Here is a 25019-nt window from a genome sequence, read left to right on the forward strand (position 1 = left end):
GAGACCGGAGAACAAGCATGAGAAGACTCATGTTTATAATTTAAGAAATTGAAACTGTACATTTTTGCATTTTAGTAAAATCTGAGATTGCACAGTTTAATCTCATTTCCACAGATACCCAGCAGGCAGCCTCTCTTCTCTTAGAAAAATCAAACATGCAAGCCGTGAAGTCTGGAATAGCAGAACCCCTTGGAGAAGCACACGGTTTGGGCTTCTTTAAAGCAAGCCTCTCATCAAGAGCATCTCCTTTGCTGGCATGAGGGGAGGGCTGTGCCTGCCAGGGCTAGCACCTAGGAGGGATGCTGACAGGCAGCCAGAGCTGGAACCACTGTCCCACCTGCACATCTGGTGGCTCTTGAGACCCGAGTACCACCACCTGCAGCTTAAATGCTCGTCAAGACTACAGCCACTTGTGGGCTGGAGAGGAAGAAAGATCCAAAGGGAACTCCACAAATTTCCTCACTGAAGACTGTCCCGAGCTTGTACCTCTAAGCTTTAAAAAGGGATGTAGACCCTTCAAATGTGTGAAGGGCTGCTGTGCAAAGAAGGGGCCAGGCGTGACCCATGTGGCCATGCTGGCTGGAATTTACGGAGGAAGTTAGGAGAAAGCTTTGCAAAGAAAAGAACTGCCTCTTCAAAAGGTGGTGAGTTCCCCGTCACTGTGCATGTGCGCAGGGTAGACAGAAGGGGCAGGGTTGGTGTAGAGGACATTTTAAGATATTTCAAGGAATAAGACAAATGCCACCTTCCCAAAAACAGTTCCAGTTCTTAGCCAGTGTGTATGATAGTACCCTTCTCGTCATCCTTATATTAGGGGGAAAATAATAATTAGTAATAAAATGTGGATTCCATCTTTAGACACCTACCACAAGGTAAATGTGATTCATTCAATCCCAAGAAATGTTTTGTTAAAACATGAGGCTCATCTTGGCCATAAGGAGGTCTGTGAAGTGGAAGCCCGTGACTGACGGTCTGTTTCTTCTGGAAATTTCCTCCTGGATACTCAGCATCACCATGAGTCATGCAGGTGACAGCCCAAGATTCCGACAGCTTCAACTGCAGGGCCATTTGTAGGAAGAGCCAAGGGTCTCACCATAGGTTATAAAATTAATCAAGTGCTCATGCATCCTGGGAAATCCACCAAAAGTGGACATAACTGGTTCTTTCAAGGGCCAGATGTGTCCACATTCCTCAGCTTCCATGGACCAATTCGGTTCCTAACTGACTTGATCCTCAGGCTCCTCAGATTTCAAAACTGAGAGATGGCCAGATGGCAGTTAAGAACGCGGGAGCCTTCCACAGGCTTCTCAAGAGGACGCTTGAAGCTGAGCTGGGCTGGGTGTGCCAAGTCCATCAGTGCATCTGCCCCACACCAGCACCTCGGCCCTGGCGACAGCTTCGGGAGGGGCTGTGCCCTCCCAGAGGGGCCCATGCCATGCTCTCACCCAGCCCCACGGCAGTGGGTCCTGAGGCCACTCCCCAGCCCTCCTGTCAGCAGCCATGGTGTCACGGTGCAGGCAGTCACACATTGAGAATCCGGGGAGCCGAGGCCTGAAAGATGGCAGAGGGGTTAGGAGTGAACTTCTTCCTCACCTCTGGGACCTGAAAAATGAAGTGTAGCCACATATCAGTGGGACTTTTCCTTAGCTCCCTACCCTCCACCACCCCCCAGCTCCAGGAAAAAAATCCCCTCCCATCCTCTTCATCCTCCAGGAGTTGAGACCTGAAGGGTCAAAGGGGACTTGCCCACCATGAGCCATAGGCGTTACTGCATTAGCAGCTGAGTGGCACACAGACCTTCCATTCTGCTCCCTGAACCACTTGGGAATCAGGGAGCTGAGGTGCCCCCATTCCCTTCCATCGTCTCTTTCCTCTTACACAAATGCTCTGGTACTTAGGCCAGTCACTAACGTTCAGTGGCCAAGGATAAGATGGGGATTTAGGAGGCAGAGAGACCCTGCTCACCAGAGGCCAACACTAGAGGGCCACCCAGCTGGCTAATGAAGAAGTACCTTGGGTTTTTGTTCGGGACATCTGGTTGGCATTGCTGCCCTGGTCATAATTCCATTTTACACCATGAAAATCTGGCTCCTAATCCCTACCCGGGGAAAGAGGCCTCTATACCCACACCCCTGTTGCACCAGCTTCAGGCTGACCTGGAAGCCGGCCCCAGGGCTGCTGTCCCATCCCGAAGTGTGGGTTGTGATGACTCGGGCTGGTTTTGTCTTTGTGGATCTTGAGGGCTTCACTCCAGTCCAAGCCTGGAATTCCTGTCTGGAACAGAGAACACGGTCACAACCTTGCACAGGGTCAGCCATCCTTTTCCCGACTCCCCAGGGGCTGCTGCTCTGCCCCATGCACGGCCCTGCCCATTGCTGAAACCCTCAGCTCCAGGCAGTCCTTATCGTCTTCCCAAAGACAGAACTGGCAAGGCAAGTGCACTCCCGCGCAGGCCCAGCTCCAGGAGAAAGTAGGTGTGTGGCTGCCTGATCCCTCACCTCAGCGATCCACTGGGAAATCTGGGCTCACCCCAGCCCCCAAGGAAGTAGGAGAGGAAGCTTATTCTCACACTGTAGGCGAGCGACAGGCTCAGGGCAGAGCTCAGTCAGCACCTGGGTCTCATTCAGAACGTGCCAGCACCTGGCACTGCTGGGTCTTGGAGATGACCAGCCCCGGCGCTCTACCTGCACCCCCTGCAATTCTCCCACACCTGCCCCTCCAGAGCCAGGCTGCCTCGAGACCCAGGTCATGGTGGCCACTTACGCCCTCAGCACCGGGCACAGCCCTGGCTCGCCAGACCCACTTAAGACTGAAAAGAAAAATAAGGGTCAGAACTTTTAGTTTTTTATACTTTGTCTCATTAACTCATGCAGAAGAATGGATCGCAGTGACCATCTCAAAAGACTCCAAGGTGGCCTGGCCTTTGCACAGCTCTGTGCATGTTGGAGGAGTGGATCATGCACTCTTGCTGAGCCTGTGGCGGGGAGGGTGGTGTGATGGGGGAAGGCGGGCCCTGGAGGGGGAGGATGAGGCTGGCACCGCTAGCTCCATGTCCCGGGAGCAGCTTTCTCCGTGAAAAGACAGTGCTTCCATTTCTCTGAACAAAAGGGACCTCCTTTAATTCTACCCATTCCTCTGCAAGATGGGGAGCTCAGCAGGCAGAAGTCCCCGTGTCCCAGGAGCACCTGGCCAAGGTGGAAGTGTCCAGCTAGCCGGGCCTGGCACCCACATGTGCACGGGGTTGCTCCTGCCCAGGCTGGACACTGCTGGGGTTGGGCTTCAGGCCCTGAGGTCAACAAAGCTGCCTTTCTCCTTGGCAGCTGCACAACTGGGGCACCACTGGGCAGGCTGCGTGGGCAGGGAACGGCTGTGTCATGGCCAGCGCTGAGGTGCCAGGAGGAGAGCTGGGCTGGGGCCCCATCAGGTAATTTTCACTCCCGAAGCTGCGAGCTTCTGAAGACCAGCTGCCCAAACCATCTGCTGCTCTGTTCCTCCTGGGGAAGCAGGTCCTCCCCTGGGTGCGCCCTTCTGTCCCCAAAACACTTCCCGTGCCCACGCTGAGCCTTGGGCCTGGCATCCTGAGCCTGCTGCCCTGAGGTGGCTGCAGGGGTCCCAGAGCAGGAAGCCACCAGAGCCACAGACTACAGCAATCCTGGCGGCCACCAGAGGAGGAACCCAGGGCTGGAGTCCAGATGGGAGAGGGGATCTTAAAGATGGAATCGGCAGGACCCAGTGACTGCCTGGAGAGAAAGAAAACAGACTAATGGCTCAGGCCAAGGATAAGAAATACAGGTCTCCCTGCCTGCTGTGCCCCCCTTACAGTGCTCAAGCATGTTCTGGCATCAGCCCCAGACGGAGGATTGGGAGGCAGGCCTGGGTTCTCAGCCCAATATGGCTTCAGACAAATTGCTCACTTCCCTGAGTCTCAAGTTTCTTTTGAAAAGTGGGGCTGGTGACCCATGTGCCTGAGGTCATTGTGAGTCTTCGTTTCGGGCACTCAGTAAAGCGGGGCCGAGTCTTGTGGAACTTGAACGATCAGCCCTTTAAATGCCCCACCTAGGAAGGAAGGAGGGAAGCGACCAGGGAGCAAGGACTGCCTTCCAGAAGTAGGCGGGGCTAGTACCTGGGCCAAAGGTGCCGAACGGCCCAGAGAGAATTCAGAGGGAGCCTGTCAGGTGGAAGGAGCCAGGGTGGCTGTGGGTAGGACCTGCTGTGCCCATGTGGCCAGGCAGGCAAGGCAGATCAACTCACATGCAGACCAGAAGCCAGCAAGGCAGGCCCTGCAGGGGTGGAGAAGCTGAGGCCCGGGGATCCTGGGTACTCCCTCAAGAACCTTGAGTTAGGAGTGGCCTCACATCTTCGGGATTCCTGGCTCTGTTAGTTTCCTTGGCCTTCTGAAAAGTTTGCTTAGAAGATGTGCATCTTGCAAGACAAGGCTGGAGGGAGTGGCTTGTGCCAGGTCCCAGAGCTGGAAGGTGGGGGTCCCAGGGGCCCACTGGCATGTCGCTGGGGAGGTCAAGTTCAACAGTGATCCTGTGTTTCTGCCCGAATTGGAGGCAGGGGTCCAGGCAGCCAAGCTCTTGCTATTCCTGCTTTTCGGATGAAGAAAGGGTCAGAGAGGCTGACCCGGCCAGGTGCAGTGGCTCATGCCTGTAATCTCAGCACTTTGGGAGGGCAAGGCGGGCAGATCATGAGGTCAAGAGAACGAGACCATCCTGGCCAACATGGTGAAACCCCGTCTCTACTAAAAATACAAAAATTAGGCCAGGCACAGTGGCTCATGCCTGTAATCCCAGCACTTTGGGAGGCCGAGGCGGGCGAGATCACGAGATCAGGAGATCGAGATCATCTTGGCTAACACGGTGAAACCCCATCTCTAGTAAAAAAAAAAAAATACATAAAAATTAGCCAGGCATGGCGGTGGGTGCCTGTAGTCCCAGCTACTCGGGAGGCTGAGGCAGGAGAATGGCATGAACCCGGGAGGTGGAGGTTGCAGTGAGCTGAGGTCGCGCCACTGCACTCCAGCCTGGGCAACAGAGCAAGACTCCATCTCAAATAAATAAATAATAAAAAATAAAAATATAAAAATTAGCTGGGTGTGGTGGTGGGCGCCTGTAGTCCCAGCTACTCCGGAGGCTGAGGCAGGAGAATTGCTTGAACCCAGGAGGCGGAGGTTGCAGTGAGCCGAGATGGCGCCACTGTACTCCAGCCTGGTGACAGAGTGAGACTCCCTCTCAAAAAAAAAAAAAAAAAGGCTGACCCACCTGAATTTACACACCAGGAGGTAAGAACCCCAACAAGCCCCGACTCCTGTCTGTCAAGGCTTTTCCACAGCTGGCCTCAGGACACAGTTCAAGAAAGCAAGTGACTCCAAGGAGGCAGCTCTTAAGGGATGAAAACCCATGGGGGCTACAAATTTGATCTCTGGGGCAAGTCACACGGGTTCCACTCCCTTCTCTGCCATTCAGAGCTGTGCCAGCCACTCAGTTTCCTCGTCTGTAGAATGGGGACGGCAAGCACTACACAAAGGCCGCAGGGGGCTAACCTCAGGGAATGCTGAGCCTGGTGTGTGTTAAAGCAGAGAAGGTGACAGCTAGCACCTTTACCGTCACCGGAGCTGGGAGGGCCCGGCACGACATTCACTCACCATATGTTCCACACAGATGAAGGACTGCTTTTTTTTTTTTGAGATGGAGTCTTGCTCTATTGCCCAGGCAGGAGTGCAGTGGCTCTATCTCGGCTCACTGTGTCCTCCACCTCCCGGGTTCAATGCATTCTCCTGCTTCAGCCTCCCGAGTAGCTGGGATTACAGGTGCGTGCCACCACGCCCAGCTAATTTTTAGTAGAGATGGAGTTTCACTATGTTGGCCAGGCTGGTCTCGAACTTGGGATCTGCCCACCTCATCCTCCCAAAGTGCTGTGATTACAGGGGTGAGCCACCACGCCCGGCCTAATTTTTATATTTTTAGTAGAGATGGGGTTTCACCATGTTGGCCAGGATGGTCTTGAACTGACCTCAGGAGATCCGCCCATCTCAGCCTCCCAAAATGCTGGGATTACAGGTGTGAGCCACTGTGCCCGGCCTCTTTTTAACTTTAATATAAAAAAAAAAATAACTTCTGTGATAAGCATCCTTACAGCTAAATCTTTGTTCATATCATCATTTCTTTGGGATAAATTCCTACCTATGGAATTAAAGAGCCAAAAGGTATGAACTTATCCCCCCAATTTTATTAGTTTTAAAAACTAAGCTGGGCACAGTGGCTGATGCCTTTAATTCCAGCACTTTGGGAGGCTGAGACAGGAGGATCGCTTGAGCCCAGGAATTTGAGACCAGTCCGGGCAACATAGACCCCATCTCTAAAAAAGAAAAAAAAACAACCCACATGTAGTGCCCGCCTGTGGTCTCAGCTACTCGGGAGGCTGAGGTGGGAAAATCACTTGAGCCTGGGAGGTTGAGGCTGCAGTGAACTGAGATCATGCCCCTGCACTCCAGCCTGGGCAACAACAAAACAAACAACAACAACAACAACAAAAAAACCCAACCGTATCAAGGCATTATTTCCAAACCATACAATTCATCCACTAAAAACGTACAGCTGGATGACTTTTGACAAACGTATCCACTTGGGTACCACCACCATTCTCAAGACACAAAGAACATTCCATGTCCCCAGGAGGAGGCTCCCTCATAGGTCCGCACTTTGTAAGGAACTGGCTGGGGGAGAGTGGTTGCAGGGTGGGTCTTGCATTCACTGACACGTGCTCAAGCTGAGCTGCTAAAGCTGGAGTGGGCAACACTGAGCCGCAGTGCTCAGGCCCTAGCCAGCTGGAGGGGCCTGAATAGCGGAGAGTCTGGAAGGCCAGGGGTCCTGAGCGTGCAGCGCATTCCAGCGGCTGAAGTTCTAGGCACCAGAGCAGGGCAAGAGGTGGAGCTTGCAGGGAGATCAGCTTCAGCTCCGGGAAGGAAGCGCTTTCTGTCAGTTACAACAGTCTGCCCAGGGAGCGAGCTGACTTGCATGGCGCTGGGCTCCTCTTTACTAGGGGTGTTCTAGCAGAGGCTTAGCTTTTATTTATTTGAAACAAGGTCTTGCTCTGTTGCCTAGGTGGAGTGCAGTGGCACAAACACTGCTCACTGCAGCCTCAACCTCGCAGGCTTGAGGGATCCTCCCACCTCAGCCTCCCAAGTAGCTGGAACCACAGGCAGGCACCACCACGCCCAGCTAATTTTCTATTTTCTGCAGATGCAGGGTCTCACTATGTTGCCCAGGCTGGTCTTGAACTCCTGGGCTCAAGTGATCCTTCCACCTAAGCTTCCCAAAGTGCTGGGATTACAGGCGTGAGCCACCATGCCTGGCTGGCTTAGCTTTTAGAAGCAGTCCCTCAGCTGGGCATGGTGGCTTATGACTGTAATCCCAGCACTTTGGGAGGCCGAGGCAGGCGGATCACAAGGTCAGGAGTTCAAGACCAGCCTGACCAACATGGTGAAACCCCGTCTCTACTAAAAATACAAAAAATTAGCCAGGCGTGATGGCACGCACCTATAATCCCAGCTACTCAGGAAGCTGAGGCAGGAGAATTGCTTGAACCTGGGAGGCGGAGGTTACAGTGAGCCGAGATGGCGCCACTGCACTCCAGCCTGGGCGACAGAGCAAGACTCTGTCTCAAAAAAGAAAAAAATCAAAAATAAAAATAAATAAAAATTAACTGGGCATGGTGGCACAAGCCTGTAGTCCCAGCTACTCGGGAGGCTGAGGCAGGAGAATTGCTGGAACCAGGGAGGCAGATATTGCAGTGAGCTGAGATCACACCACTGCACTCCAGCCTGGGTGACAGAGCGAGACTCCTCTCCAAAAAAAAAAAAAAAAAAAAAAAAAGAAGTTAAAAAGATAGGCAATACATGGACATGTTACAAAGGCAAAAAAAAAAAAGCAGTGGTTCAAAAGAGCAGAGTGAAAAGCCTTCCACCCCTGGCAGTCCCCATCAAGTTCCTCTCCCTCACGGTACTATCTCCTCAGACATCCATCAGGGCATCCTGTGCTTATTTGAGCATATGTGTGTATATTAATACCCCTTTTTAAAACACAAATAGCCTACGTGCTGCTGGGCACCTTGCTTTTTTGGTATGCGTATATTTAAGATCCGCTGGGTTTCAGTATCCCATTTCATGGCTGTGCTATAATTAACCAGTTCCCTACATCAGCAGGACAAGGGGGTTGCTGTACAATGTCTCCACGTATCTTACGCTCCTGAGCTCCCACCCTACCTTGTAGGATACCTGTAGGGAAAATTCCTAGTAGTGAAATAGCTGCATCAAAGGAAAAGTAGTGCTTTTAATAGTCCCACATTAGAAACACCCTAAATAGTCAATGGTAAGGAATTAAATAAAACTTGAAGATATAAAGGCATATCCATAGGATAAAATACTGCACGTTTATTAAAATTCATGTTGCAGATCGTGTAGTAACACGGACAGACTTCTACAACTGGTGAAAAAAGTGTACAGTAAGAATCTAACCATGTAAAAATTTATCAATGCATATGCACCAAATGCACATTACGGAGTAGAATGAACTCGTCTGTGGAGGGATTAAGGAGATATTTATTTTGTTGTAATTTCTGTACTTTCCCATTTTTCTACAGTATGAATTACTTTTGTGATAAGAGGAAAAAAGGGAGAAAGCCCTCGGTTGTCCAGGAGCAGAGCTGGGCTGGGAGGCGGGGAGGGCCCGTGGACCCGTTCCTCCTGAAAGCCAAGTCAGCAGCCCCTGTCACAGTGGGACGCTGAAGGGCTCACCCACACGGGACCCTGCGCTCGGTCCTCACCACCAACGCCCCCACAGAAGGCAGTGACCGGAGAGAGCTGGGGGACTTGGCCTGCGCGCACCCCTCGCAGGGCTAGGCCGGGCGGTGGAAAGGGAGGCCGGTTCGAACTCGGCTGAAGGCAGGCCATTCTGACGGCTGCCCTCCAGGAGGGCGGCTGCGAGGGTGGCGGTGCGCTCCCGGCACGGGGGTGCTCGAGCACTGAGTCCGGGCACGGAGCAGCGAAGGCGACGCCTGCAGTGCCCACGGACCAAACGGGGGTGACCTCTGAGGCCGCCGGCAGCTCCGAGGTCGCGTGGGATCCGGGCTCCAGGCGCCTCCGCTCTCCCGCCCACCCCATCCCTCTGGCTCCGGGCCTCCGCGTCCTCCCACCACAGGGTGGGGACTCGTTGCGGTCCCTACCCAGCCCATACCTGTACGACGTGGTCGCTGCTGCAGCCGCGTCCGCGTCGCCGATGGGCAGCACGTAGACCCCGCGGGCGCCGGGCGCAGGTGGCGCGGAGGACTGCGCGGAGGATTTGCCCCTGCGGCCGCCCGCTCCAGGTCCGCGCCCCGGCGGCGGATCCTTGGGCCCGGCGGACGCCGTCCACAAGCCGAAGTCCCGCTGGTACTGAGTGAGCGGCACGTCCCGGCCGGAATCCCGGGCGCCCGCGGGAGGCTGGCCCCTGCGCGAGGCGGCGCCGCCCGGGCCCAGCTCCTCGCTGTCGAGGTCCGAGTAGCCGTGCAGGGTCAGCGGCACCGCCACGTCGGAGCGGTCCAGCTGGTTCCAGCGCCGCGCCAGGCAGCACAGGCGGCTGATGCAGGGCCACGCCATGCCAGCCCCGGCGCCCGCCGCCCCGCTCCCGGCGCGCGGCGCTCGGGGCCGCGCCTCCTGCGCCCAGCGTCCCCGCCCCCGCGGCCCGCCCCGCGCCGCCGCAGCACCGCCCCCCGGCACGAGGGTGGGCGTCCCGGGAGGGGGCGCGCTCGGCGGCAGCCCCACTTGGCCGGGGCCGGCTGCGCACTGCTGGAGCTGGAGGGAGCGCGGACGGGGGAAAGGCTGCACCGTCGCCAGGGGGCACCGGAAGCCGCCTGCAGTCATTTACAAGTGTCCATCTCGAAGAATGCCTCAGAATTGAATCCAAAGTTCCCTCAGTGTCATCTTATAAATGGCCCCGGCTTCGCAGAGGCCGAGGGCCGGATGGTCGCAGCCGGGCGCGGTCCGCCAGCCGGGAGGTTCTCCACGTGGCCTCGGGACGCCCGGCGACTGCTGCATTTGTGCCAGGCTGCACCGCAGGGACTCCGCGGGCACAGGGGCAGGTGCAGCAATGAGGGTGTCAGGGAAGACTCGGGGCCCTGCTTCCCGGAGAACACGTGTTTCAGTCAGCCTGTGAGTCGCCGCCAATTTGCCTTTAGGATGCTAGTCTACATTTGTGACAACCAATCCACTTTTCATTAGAATTGGCATTAGCCACCAATCGACCTTTCCCTGGGTTCTGAAATTCCTAATTTTAAAGCATGGCCATTTGCAAAGGCTTTAGTTTGATAAAGTGGCCACAGAACTGGCCACTAAGCTATCAAGTTCCTTTCCTCCTGCGCATGCATGACTGTTTTCAGGCAGAGCTGTTGAGGGATCCTCCAGCGTAAAGGCAGGTCTGTTCAGTGCAGGACACGGTCTCAGACAACTCCCTGACCACCCACAAAAGCCTTTCTGATATTTGACACATGCTCTCGGTATACACTGCAGACCAATTACTAATAACACTACTGAGACAGCATTAATTACCCAGAGCTCCATTTCAAGGTTGTACTTAGAAGGTGTCCAGTCTGTACCTGGGAGAGGACTGCAGCACATCCCTGGCCAGTCAGAAAACAGATTCCTCTCCCAAAACATTGCCTGTCTTAGCTTGAAGTTGTAGCAAAGTGACATGACGGCTGCCCAGAAGTGGCAGCAGGTCAGCTGAGCAGGCCAGGCCGTGGCCCAGCAGGCAGCAGGCGAGGCGCCACATGTAGGGGGAGACCCTGGAAGATGACACACAGGCGCCTGGTCAGAGTGAACTCTTTGTGGACTGTGCGCCACGGCCCTGGGTTAGCCAGCCTGGCAGATGACGCTTGGGACTAAAATTCTCCATCTCGCAGGAAAAGAGAACAGCTCTCTTTTTATTACTTCATTGATCAAACAACAGTCAAAGAGCACTTGCCATGTGCTAGGAATAATTCCAGGTGCCTTCAGGAGGTTTAGTGTGGTAGTGACGGACGGAAGTAAGTGCAATTGAACTGATAAAGCCAGGTCAGCATGAGAGGGAGGCGGGCTGGGGAAAGCTGGACTCGCCACCTGTTGTGAAGGAGGGTGGTTGGGCCAGGTGGGAATGTAGGTCACGGGGAGGAAGGTTCAGCTGAGGTAGCAGACCATGGAGGGTCTTGGTGGCCACACTAAGGAATTTTAGCTTTTCATATGGCCGGGTGCAGGTGGCTCATGCCTGGAATCCCCACACTTGGGGAGGCTGAGGCAAGAGGACTGCTTGAGCCCAGGAGTTTGAGACCTGTCTGGGCAACATAGACCCTGTCTCTACAAAAAACTTCTAAAATTAGCCAGGCGTGGTAGTGTCTGCCCGTAGTGCCAGCTACTTGGAGGCTGAGGCTTGAGCCCAGGACTTCAAGGCTACAGTGAGCTATGATTGCACCACTGAACTCCAGCCTGGACAAGAGAGAGAGAGACCCTGTCTCAAATAAAAGTTTTTCACAGGTGACAACAAAGGAATGACAGACGTATTTTTAGCACTCTGGCAGGCATATGGAGAAGCACAGGGTTGCTTTGGAGACCAGCTGGAAGAACAGGCTCAACAGTCCAGGGACTAAGAGGTGAGGACCACCACGGAGGCACAGGCACTGGGAGGGCTGAGAGGCTGGATTCTAGAAATAAAGAGGCGAGAGAGGGAGATCTCGAATGGCTCTGGGTTTCAGACTTCACTGATAGCTCATGTCACTCCTTAAGCCGAGTGCTATTTGAGGGGCCTGTGCAGGGCGGGGGGTGGTCCCAGTGCCTGGAACCATGCGTGTGTTGCAGTAGACACATTTACTACAAGTACAGAGTGATTCTGTGGGTCTGGAGCTCAGAATCCTCACAGATAATTGAGGCTACAGAAGTGCACCCACTCAAGAAGTGTATGGAATGAGGGAGATGGCAGCCACGGCATGTTCCTAGGTACCCCACACTTCAGATGCCGGTGGAGGCGGCACAGCCCAAGAGGCCCATGGGCCAGGGAGTGCATGGCCTTGAAGGCAGTGATCACGGGTCCCCAGAGAAGCCAAGAGAAAGTGAAGCACCCTCATGGGCAATCAGGAGGGGGGCTGTGGACAGCAAGGCTTCTCCGGCCACAGCCAGGCTCTGGCCTCCCCAGGCCGTGCACAGAGGCTCCAGCATCGAGGGGTTTTATGGACCAGGAGGTGCTACAGGGATGTCTAACTTTTTCCCAGTCACAAAGCAGGGACAGAGAGATTCTTCATTGCCTCTTTGCCTGGTCTGCCCAAAGCACGGTGTGAATTAATGTAGGACTCTAGAGGGAACGTCCCTATGAACTCAGCCTCCTATCCCATCTCTGGAAAATGCATCTTGCCTCATCTATGTTGCAGAGTTGTTAGATGTCCAAGCAAAGCATTGTGAACTTGGGCAGTGCCCCTACACCACATGTGCTGCTTCCTCGCTGGCAAAATGATGGCTAAGATAACTCTCTCCCCTAGAAGTGGGATGAGTTTAGAACAGAATCCTGTGCCTGGGAAGAATAACTGTAAATCATAGTAGAAACAAGTCCAGCCTGATGGAAGGATACAGACTGCCAAATACTGGACAATTTCTATGTGCTGGGTGCGTGCTGCCATGCAGTTCTCACCTACCTGGCGAGGTGGGCACCGCTCCCACTCCTTTTCCAAAGCCGCCACGGCGCACAACCTGAGTCGGATCGGCCACACAAGGCTGACATCAGGGCCTTCGATCCTCCCAGGACAAAGGTGCAAGATTTGGTATAACATTTTGAGGCCATCAAAAGACTAAAAATTCTCCTGTAAATCACTTCAAGAAGAACAAACTCTCAAACTGCATTTCCTAGATGTCATTCTCAATCACGAGGGTACCATGAATTCCACAACAGTGAGGCTGTGACGACGACAACCACTATCTGCTATTTCAGTAAGACGCTTCAATTAGAACATACACTTTCCAACAGAAGATAAAATTCGGCTCAGATTCAAGTCTGAATTTACCCAAATCACTTCTTTCTACCTCTTAATTTTTCTACAAATTGAACCTAGAAAGCAAAACCTGAAAATAGCTTTTCGTATATGCCACTCACTGCCAGAAAACACTACCTTTCCTAGGAAAATTGACAAAATACTGCAGCTGTTATTTCAGATCACGCCAGAGAGGGGATACTCTTGACTTTTATGTGCAGCCAACCCAGGGAAGGGGTAGGCAAGGAAGAGGGAAGGCTAAGCAGAGGCGCTGGAGGGTCCAAAGACAGGCAACCAGCGCCTTCAGGTTCTGATCAGGCCTTTCAGCTCCCCAGGTCCTGGCTCAAATGATGTCAATGCAACAACCAAAGCAAAATGCCAGAGCCGTGTCGGCCCCTTAAAGAAGAGAACACACACATCTGCTTACAAACTAGATAGAAACCTTTATTTCACAACTTTATCATCATTCACATTCTAAAAAGACGCCGACTGGAGGACACAGCTGAGAACACTGGGAGGCCAGATGCCGCCGGCATCTTGCAGGCAGGAGCATCGCCGTGGTCACTCTAGGGCCGATGTCTCCTGGGGCTCTCAGGCAGCACAGACCAGATGCACCACTACTGTCCAATCCCAGTTTTACTTAGAGCCACCTCCTTTTTTGGGGCCATTAGTCCTTATTTCATGCCAGATTTTCACTAGAGGCTCCCTGTTCTTCCAGATCAGTTCATGACCATAAGTAACATACCATCTGGAGAAAAACAAACCAACCAGGTCCGACATTCAAACAGTGTGACATACAAACGGTAAGTAGCATGGTGACAGATCCCAAGTTGACATTTTTAAAATTGAATGCCACTCACTATGTAGCCTATTAAAACTGACTCACATCGAGAAATGATTTAGCTTTCATATTACAATATGTAAAAGGTAGAAGTAGGATGGGACGATGGCTGAATGCTCTGCAGTGTGTAAGTACTTCACATACACTACTTTTGATTCACCACTATTTGCAAGTTAAGTATCAGTTTTCCCATTGCAGACATGAAGCAACCAGGTCTGAAAGAAAGTAGTTTGTCCAAGGTGCTAATAGTTTCTAAGTGGTCAATCAAAGCTCACTCGCAGGTCAGACTGACTCGATGTTCTGAAGTGTCAGAATTAGCACTGACTCAGGATGGCTATCCCAGCTTACATGCCTCCCGTCATCTTCCTCCTAACTATATGAAGGGTGGCCTGGCTCATCCAAACTCTGCCCCGCTTTAAGATACATAGTTCCCATCCCCACTCTCCTGTTCACACAGCCTAACTGGGGCCTGAAGCAATGAGCCTGGGAGGCTGACACACAGAGAGGTTTAGTAACTTCGCCTGCCCAGGTTCCACAACTAGGAATCAGCAGACTGAGACTAGAATCCGAGTCTGCTGCTGAAGCCTGTGCTGCAAGCACTGGACTTTTCTGCAGCGCGTAGGGAGCATCTCCTGTGAGCTGAGGAGCACATTGAGCTCTGGGAAGGGCCTGCCTTGGAGAAGCTCCTGAGGGCACTGGGGGTATAGAAAGGCTTCCTGGAGGACGTGGGGTGGATTTCCAATGGCAGTTAGTGAGAGCTTGCTATTGAAACCTTTATTTTCGCTCTGGCTTCCCCAAACAGATTTCATGTTCCCTGAGGCAGAGACCAGATTTTGTTATCTTGCATCGAGCTCCCAGACACCTGACTGAAGAAATGCTATTTGACTTGGAGTGGATCAGAAGAGCAGTTTAATGTTTTAATATTTTAAAAATGTTCTGAATGTGTATGTTTAATTATAAAGGGCTTGATTTGTACCTGAATCTTAATATTCACTAAATATAGTTAAAATCTGATTATACACATTAATTAATAGGCATGTAATAAAAATTCTCTGTGCTTAGTCTCTGGTGAATTTAGAACGAGAGAAAAAGGAACACCCTAATATTCAAATGCAATTGTGAAAATTCTCCCCAAAAAAATCACTTTGTCAGGAACTCTTCATTAATAAAGTGTTTTCCCAAATCTTTTTTTTGTTGTTGTTAGGCAGAGTCTCGCTCTGTTGCCCAGGCTGGAGTGCACTGGCGTGATCTCAGCTCACTGTAACCTCCACCTCCTGGGTTCAAGTGATTCTCCTGACTCAGCCTCCAAGTAGCTGGGATTACAGGCAAGCACCACCATGCCCGGCTAATTTTTGTATTTTTAGTAGAGACAAGGTTTCACCATGTTGGTCAGGCTGGTTTCAAACTCCTGACCTCAAGTGATCTACTTGCCTCAGCCTCCCAAAGTGCTGGGATTACAGGCTTGAGTCACTGCGCCCGGCCACCCAAATCTTTTTAACCTACTTATTTCAAGCAAAGAGTCAAATACTTTAATTTCACAGGTATACTGTCTGATTATACTCATAAATCCAAAAGGAATTTTTCATTTGGCTAAACTAAAATCGGGAAATGCAAGATGACTGATTTCTAGGGCACTCTTTTCTGCAGCGGCAGCGCAAGCCAGCCCTCATCTGAAACTCCAGCTCTGCAATTCTTACTTGTGTGACCTGGATAAGTTACTTTCTTTAAGCAGTTTCTTTTTCTGTAAAATAAAATACCTCACAGGATTTTAAGAGAATTAAATCCTTAGCTTAGGCACACAGCAAATATTCAGCATATTAATATGCTAGCTATTATTATTGCAACAGTACAATGTGAATACTGTAAGGTTTGGTCAGAGGCAAAGTCAGGGAAATGTGTAAGTGGATACTAATGGAGTCTTTACCACCAACAAAATCAGGGCACTTTAATGAAAAAAAATAATAATAAAATAAAAGATTTTAGATTTCTAAATCTAGATTAAAACTTTTAGAAAAGATGAATTCTGGACATGACTGAGATCTAGTAAATGAAAAGGAGTTTAAATTAGAAACAGTAAGGAGAAAGGATTCCTCCGCCTTTCAGACCCTGGACTTTAAAATGCATTTGATCCAATTATTTTCAGAATGGAAAAAGGCCACCTAATTATAGTTCAGATGAATAAAAATCTACTGGGGAGAAGAGCCTTGAAGTATACATGGAAGATAAATTTAGAGCTCACAAAACAGAACCCCTTCATGTTTCTCATACTGTAATATCAGGTCAGTTTCCACTATTTATACTACACTGCTGTTAGAGCTAGACGTTGCATACACTACATACTACTCCTCTTTAATCACTTAAAATTATAAATGGCATAATGGCATTTAGTTCTGCCACCTACTGCGAAAAACTGCTTCCCTTAGATTTTTCTTTTTTTTTTTTTTTTGAGACGGAGTCTCACTTTGTCGCCCAGGCTGGAGTGCAGTGGCGCCATCTCGGCTCACTGCAAGCTCTGCCTTCTGGGTTCACACCATCCTCCTGCCTCAGCCTCCCGAGTAGCTGGGACTACAGGCGCCCACCACCGCGCCCGGCTAATTTTTTTGTATTTTTAGTAGAGACGGGGTTTCACTGTGTTAGCCAGGATGGTCTCGATCTCCTGACCTTGTGATCCGCCCGCCTTGGCCTCCCAAAGTGCTGGGATTACAGGCGTGAGCTACTGCGCCTGGCCAGAATAGATTTTTCTTTTTAATAAAAAAAAATTAAGTTTTCCATTGTTGTGGAACAAAATAAAAACCAAGTAAGGGCAAAAGGCAACACTTAAGAAAGAAAAGACAGGCCCCGAGGGGATCCAGCTCAACAGACTCATGCTGAAGGGTCTCCCACGGTCAGATGGGCGCCAAGAGTCCTGACCGTGTTTCCGTGATAGAGTTGCTACTAACTACTAGTCTAGGCAAAACCCCATTGTCTGAAGCACACGTGGAAGGTCTTGTAGCCACAATGCCATTTGCTGTGACCCAAGGAAGCAGTTTAGCAACCAATTCCATATGGTGCGGTTGGCGTAGAAAGGGCTTATAGAGGTGGGTTTACAGCTCTGCTCTGCTACTGAAGAGCTGTTTGGCCTGGGGAAGATGATGTCTGCGCCTCAGTTTCCCATCAGTAAAACGGGAGTAGTAATAGTATAACATAAGGGAACTAGCGTGGTGCCTGCACACAGCGGGTACTCAGTAAGTGGTCCACATTGGTTTGCAGTCACCGGCCTCTACTCCAGTCATACAGAGTAACGGCTCCGCCAACTCAGCATGTCTGCATAGCACTGGCGAGACACAGGTCGGGGTAGCAGGGTGGGACGCCAAGCAGGGGAGAGGAGGGCAGGAAAGTCTGAAGGGGAAACAGGAGATGTCAGCACAGACTGGCGGCCAGGCTGCAGTCTTCTAAGAGGGGGCTGGGAATAACAGGCCAGGAGTTGGGGCAACTTAAGGTTACGTGTAGGGTAAAGGCACGGACTGTCTCTACAATGAGCCAGGTAGGCTGGTTAAGCCCAAAGCAAGCCATGTTGAGGTTTCCTCACCCTCCCAAGCCCACCTGCTTCTGCTTCCGTTGCATAGTTCAATGTCTCTGCCGTGGGGATGGGGGGTAGGGGTGAGGCTGGGGTAGGAGGGCATGACCCAAGGAAGCAGTTTAGCAATCAATTACACTCAAACTTACATTCCAAAAAGAGCTCCCCCAAGATGTGCCGCATGATCAAAAAATTTCCATCCCAGGATCATTCCTGCTGTATCCATGGCAATAATGGCTTTCAGGGCCTGAAAGGCAGCAAGAAACAAGCGGCACTACTGTGATTCCTCCAGCACTGACATTTCTAACTTAAGGGCAAGAACCCACTCAACATAAAAACATCACCACCATCCCCAGAACTGCACTGCATCAAAATACTCACATTCCCTGCTGTGAACGTGAACATCGGAAGGAAAATAATGGCAAGCCTCCCTTCTGGGATCTTAGTGCAGACGGCTGCGAGGACTGTCATGATGGCGCCAGACTGCAAAGTAACACAGCAGGGAGAATGGGAAACTCAATATACAACTGCTTAGTGGCTACAAGGTCTAAAGAGCAGCACATTTTCTAGAAAGTTTATATGCTGCACATTTCTAGGTGAGCACAAACCTTAAAAGCTTTCAGTTACTTATGTCCCCAATAACAGGTGAAGGAACTAAATGTCCTTCACACAGTAATCGCTTGGAAAGACTGAATTTTTATTACGGGGCAGTAAGATGTATGTGCTTCATGAACCGGAAGGACAGCGCTAAGCGTGTCATGTGCATCTTTCACCTAAGGCCTAGGAAAGAACTGCTCACATTTCTCTGACAAAGCTCCCAACCAGAATGAGTGAGCATGAATACGCCCAAAGAAACCCGCATGCATGAAGCATGTTTCATCTTAAAAAATTCATGTGAAATCTTTATTCATCTTCATAAAGAAACAAAACATTGCCCAGTGTGGTGGCTCACGCCTGTAATTCCAGCACCCTGGGAGGCATGAGGATCCCTTGAGCCCAGGAGGTCAAGGTTACAGTGAGCTATGATTGCACCACTGCACTCCTGCCTGGGCAACAGAGTGAGACCCTGTCTCAAAAATAATAAAGGAATAAACTGATACACAGAACATGGATGAGTTTCAAAGTAATTATACAGAGTAAAAGAGGCCAGGACAACAACAAAAAGTAGTATATGCTGTATGGTTCCATTTGCAAACTAATTTATCTTTACTGGAAGTAGATAAGTTGTCACCAGGGGTAGAGGAGGGGCAGGAAGGAGTGACCACTAGGAAGCTTTTGGGAGGAATATGTTCATGATCTTGAGTGTGGTGATGGTTTCATGGGTGTCTACATGTCAAAGCTTACCAAACTTTAAATATGTGCAGTTTTTTGCATGTTAACTAGTAAACCTGAGTTGCCTGCTTTTTAAAAAGACTACATGGGGCTGGGTGCAGTGGCTCACAACTACAATCCCAGCACTTTTGGAGGCCGAGGCAGGCGGATCACCTGAGGTCAGGAGTTTGAGACCAGCCTGACCAACGTGGTAAAACCCCGTCTCTACTAAACACACACACACACACACACACACACACACACACACACACACACACACTAGCCGGGCGTGGTGGGGGGTGCTTATAATCCTAGCTACTTAGGACGCTAAGGCCCGAGAATTGCTTCAACCCGGGAGGCAGAGGTTGCAGTGAGCCGAGATTGTCCCACTGCACTCCAGCATGGGTGAAAGAACGAGACTCCGTCTCAACACAAAACAAAACCAAACAAAACAAAAAGATTGTATGGGAGTCCTTTGTACTATTTCCTGCAACTTTCCATAAGTTTTTAATTATTTATGAATGAGATGTTAAAAAAAAAAAGACACCTAAGAGCAAAATAACTTTTGAAAGAAGCCCCTATCATTAAAAAGAAAGGTTCCTACCTTTTCATATTAAAAGGGTTGTTTCTGGAAAATAGGATCTACCTCTCTTAACCAATGTTTTCTTAATGTCTTCTATGTGACGGGTTGCTTCAGAATATAAGATTATCTTACATTTGGGGAATTACTAAAACTTTAAAGAAAATTATTATGAGTCCCAGAGATCTCAGATGTCCCCAGTCCCTCATATAACTGCCAAGTGGCCTCAACAGGGAAACAAGCTCGGGTTGCATTCTTAGAAGTCAGGGTAACTGCAAGATGGAAGGACAGCATGAACACTCCTCAAAAGGAGAACCCAGGAAGACCTGAATTTTGACCAAGCTGGCTTCTGTGCAAGAGACTATAATTGTAGCCGGGCACGGTGGCTCACGCCTGTAATCCCATCACTTTGGGGGGCTGAGGCAGGTGGATCACCTGAGGTCAGGAGTTCAAGACCAGCCTAGCCAACATAGTGAAACCCCGTCTCTACTAAAAGTACAAAAATTAGCCAGACATGGTGGTGGGCGCCTGTAGTCCCAGCTACTCGGAAGGTTGAGGTTGCGGTGAGCCAAGATTGAGCCACTGTACTCCAGCCTGGGCGACAGAGTGACACTTTGTCTCAAAAAAAACCCCAAAACAAATCAAAATTACACTTTTCCCCAAAATGAAGCAAATACAATTTGATTAGTTGATATGAAAAAGCATTAAAATTCTATGAAGTTCTGCCAAGCACAGTCGCTCACGCCTGTAATCCCAGCAATTTGGGAGGCTGAGGCGGGCGCATCACCTGAGGTCGGGAGTTCGAGACCAGCCTGACCAACATGAAGAAACCCAGTCTCTGCTAAAAATACAAAATTAGCTGGGCATGGTGGTGCATGCCTGTAATCCCAGCTACTCGGGAGGTTGAGGCAGGAGAATCGCTTGAACCCAGGAGGCAGAGGTTGCAGTGAGCCGAGATCACACCTTTGCACTCCAGCCTGGGCAACAAGAACGAAACTCCGTCTCAAAAAAAAAAAAAAAAAAAAAAAAATTCTATGAAGTTCTTCTAAACTACTATTCCATAGATGATAATTCTCCATCTGTTAAAAAAAATTGTCATTATCTGTACAGTTCCATGTAACGCTGGTTTGTGATTATAACTTATTGTAATTATTACATACGCAGTTCCATCATCCTTCTAGAATTTTCTCAATGTGGCTTTTATATAAATTTAAATATTTATATGTCTGAATAAATCACAACTTGTTTTCTGACAAATATTTGGGCTTACTCCCATGTAGAGAGACTGTTTTCACTTTTTCGAGTCAGAAAGAAGTTAAAGAATTTAATGAAAATGAACCCTTCTCCGAAAACGCTCACATTCATACACAGTTTAAGTACAGTGAGTCATGAACCCTGATCCAACAGACCTAAGAGGTGTGGGTCCATGGGAAGAGGTGAAGGTCTTCTGTTCTCCATCAATATTTTTATGTACTGGTTATATACCTGTAATCAATATGCACATCTGATTTTTTTCACTTATTTCATAAACATACATGTATTTTTTAAGACAGAGTCTCGCTGTTGCCCAAACTAGAGTGCAGTGGCACGACCTCACTGCAACCTCTGCCTCCCGGGTTCAAGTTAATTCTCACACCTCAGCCTGCCAAGTAGCTGGGACTACAGGTACACACCACCATGCCCAGCTAATTTTTGTATTTTTAGTAGAGATGGGGTTTCACCATGTTGGCCAGGCTGGTTTCGAACTCCTGGCCTCAAGTGATCCACCCACCTCGGCCTCCCAAAGTGCTGGGATTACAGGTGTAAACCACTGCATCCAGCGTTAAGAAAAATTTTTTTAAGCATCCAGAATATAAGAGCTCTGAGAGCAGGGGCCTTTTTTGTTGTTGTTGTTCCCCACTTTCTAAAACCAACACAAATAATCGTGATCATCTTGCTCACTAGCTGTACCCCCAGGCTCTAGCATAGCACCTAGTAGGCACTCCAATATTTACTAAATAGGAGGATAAAGTACCAGATTCAAATCTGTAATTAGAATCTTCCAATACTGGATTAGGCTCTCTGGTTTATGAGGATTGCACACTTACTGTTCTGAGATATACTCTGCTCTGGTAAACATATATATATGACCAGTGGTTAAAAGCTACAGCCGGACATTTACAAAGCTTTACAAATGTATAAATTCTAAATCAGTCAACTGAAAATTAGTCAACTGTATTGTTTCAATGTTAATTTCTTGGTTTCTTTTTTTTTTTGAGACGGAGTCTTGCTCTGTTGCCCAGGCTGGAGTGCAGTGGCGCAATCTCGGCTCACTGCAAGCTCCACCTCCCGGGTTCACGCCATTCTCCTGCCTCAGCCTCTCCAAGTAGCTGGGACTACAGGCGCCCACCACCACGCCTGGCTAATTTTTTGTATTTTTTAGTAGAGACGGGGTTTCACCGTGGTCTCGATCTCCTGACCTCGTGATCCGCCCGCCTCGGCCTCCCAAAGTGCTGGGATTACAAGCGTGAGCCACCGCGCCCGGCCAATTTCTTGGTTTCGATGTTAGTTAACAGTAGGGTGAAGGGTATATGAGAACCTCATCAATTTTACAACATTCTTCTAAGTCTAAACTTGTTTCAAAGTAAATTTAAAAATTAAATTAAAAAAATTTAAAATAGAAATACTTACTGCACCAAGTGATGGTCCATATCTTCCTGTGGCAACTTTACCCACATAACTGACAAAATTGGAAATAACACCTGAAAAACAAGTCACATTACAATAATTTAAGTGAGGTATAAAAATGGTTTACTTTTTTTTTTTCTTTTCTTTTTTTTTGAGACAGAGTTTCATTCTTTCGCCCCGGCTGCTGAAGTGCAGTGGTACAATTTTGGCTCACTGCAACCTCTGCCTACCGGATTCAAGTTATTATCGTGCCCCAGCCTCCTGAGTAGCTGGGATTACAGGTGTGCGGCACCACATCCAGCCATGAAAATGGTTTTCATTTCTGATTTCTACACAGATAAACAGTGTTGGGTTTCAATCTGGATCACTGTGAGGGTACAGGCATGAATACTTCTCCTGCCTATCATTTCAGCGACTTTACAGGGGATGAAAAGTCTGACCTGCTGCATGATCTGCTGAGCGACAGAGTCATTCACTTTACTTCTCAGTTACCATTTTCCTCAACTATAACATGAAGACTCATTCCCAAGAGTATATTCTCTGGGCTGTACTCCAGACACATGAAATCAGAATATCTGGGGTGGGACAACAGACTGGATGATCCCGTAAGTCTCTGGCTTCAGTGCCATTTGAGTCAACGTGGCTCATTTTTAAAAACCTCCTATGGAGCAGGAATTAATGTATCTGAAACACCCTCTGTAACTACAACATAACTAGCGCTTGGGAAAGAACTATACACTTTTCTTACAAGCCAAAGACAATGCTCAGCTCCTTGTTTTGAAGGACTAGGTACACATAAGTATTCGATGAACACTAATTAAGCATCTACTCTGGGCCTTGTGGTAGATGCTTTTCTTTAGTCCTTTCTTTAGCCCCTTGTCATGAGGAGGTAAGTGTCAGGAGGTTTAGTCATTTCTGCAACATCACTCAGCTGGTAGCAGAAATAGGATCTGAACCTAGGTCTATCTCCAAGCTCAGTGTTTTTCGCTACAGCACAGCACAACTGCCAGATACACTGTTTCTAAATGTAGAGATTTTAGAAATTAATTTTTATATTGTATTAAGTAAGTACATTTTACAGAGAGGTAAGTAAAATTTGACCAACTGTCATTTGGCAGCATCTAGGGACCTGGATTCATGCATGAGAATTTCCTAACTGAAATAAGAAACGATACCATCTTCGAGACCACGGCTAGGAAGTGGTTCCGTGCTACATTCTTGCAAAGAAGACAGAACAAACTCCCTCTTGACAATCATATTGTATAGCTCTGATTTAAAGGTTTCTGTGAACTGAACACACTGGGGGAAATGAGCTTGCTTAAGGTTATTTAACAAAGACCCAGGAGACTGAGGCTGTCGGGAAGTCTGGGAACCACTATCTATAAAATGGAGGGCCTAAAGAAATCAAGGCCCAATGAGATTACAAAAATGACGTGCTTAAATTCTACACTAACCCTTACTTAACTCCTGTTTATCCTAACTTAAAATTAAACATACCCACATAATTCATATGTAAGAGGAAATCAGCAAAATGAGCAGAAAAGGCAACATCTCCACCAATCTGTGGCTCCCTTCTCTACATACACTGTGAGAAACAAATATGTTCTGAGCACTCACTATGTGTAGAATATGGCAGTAACCATTCCCTTTGTCCGTTGTGCAGATAGCTTAGAGTGCTTATGCTCTCAAAGGCCCCGAGATTAAAGCATATTACCTGCAGATAGGTACACTGCCATGAACTGCTCTTGACCCAGAATGTTCACTATGCTGGAAGAGAAGCTCCACAAAACATACATATTTGCTGCCATGTGAAATAAGGAGAAATGACTGAATGTTGACAGCAACATTGGAGAACAAAGGACCTCTACAAGAGAAAGAGAAACATACTCTGGTAATCATGGAACACACAGCCAATAAAAATTATCTATTTTAAACTTTTAAAATTAGGCCAGACGCAGTGGCTCGGGCCTGTAATCCCAGCACTTTGGGAGGCCAAGGCAAGCGGATCACTAAGTCAGGAGTTGAAGACCAGCCTGGCCAACATAGTCAAACCCCATCTCTATTAAAAATACAAAAATTAGCCAGGCGTGGTGGCGCACGTCTGTAATTCCTGCTACTTGGGAGGCTGAGGCGGGAGAATCACTTGGACCCAGGAGGTGGAGGTTGCAGTGAGCCAAGGTTGAGCCACAGCACTCCAGCCAGGGCCATAGAGTGAGACTCTATCTCAAAACAAAAACAAAAACAAAAATTTTATGAAACAAATTAAACATGGAAAACAAAATCAGCCATTTTTAAGACATTTTCTTTTTTTTTTCTTTTTTTTTTTTGGAGAGAGAGTCTTGCTCTGGCGCCCCAGGCTGGAGTGCAGTGGCACGATCTTGGCTCACTGCAGCCTCAACTTCCTGGGCTCAAGTGATCCTCCCACCTCAGCCTCCTGAGTAGCTGGGACCACAGGTACATACCCCTATGCCCAACTAATTTTTGTATTTTTAGTAGAGATGGGGTTTCACCATGTTTCCCAGGCTGGTCTCGAACTCCTCAGCTCAAGCAGTTCACCTGCCTCAGCCTCCCCAAGTGCTGGGATTATAGATGTGAGTCACTGTGCCCAGCTGAAGATATCATTTTTAAAAGTGACAAAAAGCTGTCGTAATAAATCTCTTTTCTACTTAGTAAGCAACCAATAAAAACTCTCAGTTCAATGAAAGCAACTTGTCCTTATGGCAAAAGTTGACTAGAATAAAATAAGCAGTCTGGGCAACATGGCGAGACCTCATCTGCACTAAAACCAAAAAAATTTAGCTGGGCATGGTGGCATGCGCCTGTAGTCCCAGCTCCTGGGTGCTGAGGTGGGAGGATCACTTGAGCCTGAGAAGTAGAGGTTGCAACGAGCCAAGATCGTATCACTGCACTCCAGCCTGGGCAACAGAGCAAGACCCTGTCTCAAAAAAAATAAAAAATAAATAAAATAAAAAATAAAAAGTAAATTGGCAGGGCGCAGTGGCTCACACCTGTAATCCCAGCACTTTGCGGGGCCGAGG

The 25019-nt window shown here is 49.1% G+C and overlaps 2 protein-coding genes across 4 annotated transcripts in view; both read right to left on the reverse strand.

Moving 5' to 3' along the window:
• Positions 1 to 13: 13 nt before the first annotated feature.
• On the reverse strand, positions 14 to 11290 carry MAP6D1 (MAP6 domain containing 1). Of its 2 annotated transcripts, none has more exons than XM_030822887.1 (3): positions 9237 to 11290; positions 2157 to 2274; positions 14 to 1551 (listed from the first exon to the last, which is right to left on the reverse strand). In XM_030822887.1, exons 1-3 carry the CDS (start codon positions 9899 to 9901, stop codon positions 1522 to 1524), a joined length of 813 nt encoding a protein of 270 aa, XP_030678747.1. In that variant the 5' UTR covers positions 9902 to 11290; the 3' UTR covers positions 14 to 1521. The 2 variants fall into 2 exon arrangements, with proteins under 2 accessions (XP_030678747.1, XP_030678746.1); XM_030822886.1 differs by having other exon boundaries at positions 14 to 1602.
• Positions 11291 to 13446: 2156 nt separating this feature from the next.
• Positions 13447 to 25019, reverse strand: part of PARL (presenilin associated rhomboid like) — a 52114-nt gene continuing 40541 nt past the window's right edge. The window contains exons 6-10 of one of the 2 annotated variants that reach the window (XM_003256534.2): positions 23696 to 23845; positions 21985 to 22055; positions 17805 to 17906; positions 17573 to 17670; positions 13447 to 13774 (exon numbers count right to left, since the gene is read on the reverse strand). In XM_003256534.2, the coding sequence (XP_003256582.1) occupies positions 13663 to 13774; positions 17573 to 17670; positions 17805 to 17906; positions 21985 to 22055; positions 23696 to 23845 (533 nt within the window). In that variant the 3' untranslated portion in view covers positions 13447 to 13662. The remainder of the gene's footprint in view (positions 13775 to 17572; positions 17671 to 17804; positions 17907 to 21984; positions 22056 to 23695; positions 23846 to 25019) is intronic. The other variant, XM_003256535.3, reaches the window with a different exon arrangement.

Source organism: Nomascus leucogenys, chromosome 11 (genome assembly GCF_006542625.1).
Source record: "Nomascus leucogenys isolate Asia chromosome 11, Asia_NLE_v1, whole genome shotgun sequence".
Lineage (NCBI taxonomy): Eukaryota > Metazoa > Chordata > Mammalia > Primates > Hylobatidae > Nomascus > Nomascus leucogenys.

What these genes read in the sequence shown, in the direction of transcription:
- MAP6D1 (XM_030822886.1), bottom strand. Translation starts at nt 9,901, where the DNA reads ATGACTGCAGGCGGCTTCCGGTGCCCCCTGGCGACGGTGCAGCCTTTC. An exon ending in GCAGCGACCACGTCGTACAG is followed by an intron (nt 2,275 to 9,236) that starts GTATGGGCTGGG and finishes TCTCTGTTCCAG; the next exon opens with ACAGGAATTCCAGGCTTGGA. An exon ending in GCCCTGGGGCCGGCTTCCAG is followed by an intron (nt 1,603 to 2,156) that starts GTCAGCCTGAAG and finishes TTCATTTTTCAG; the next exon opens with GTCCCAGAGGTGAGGAAGAA.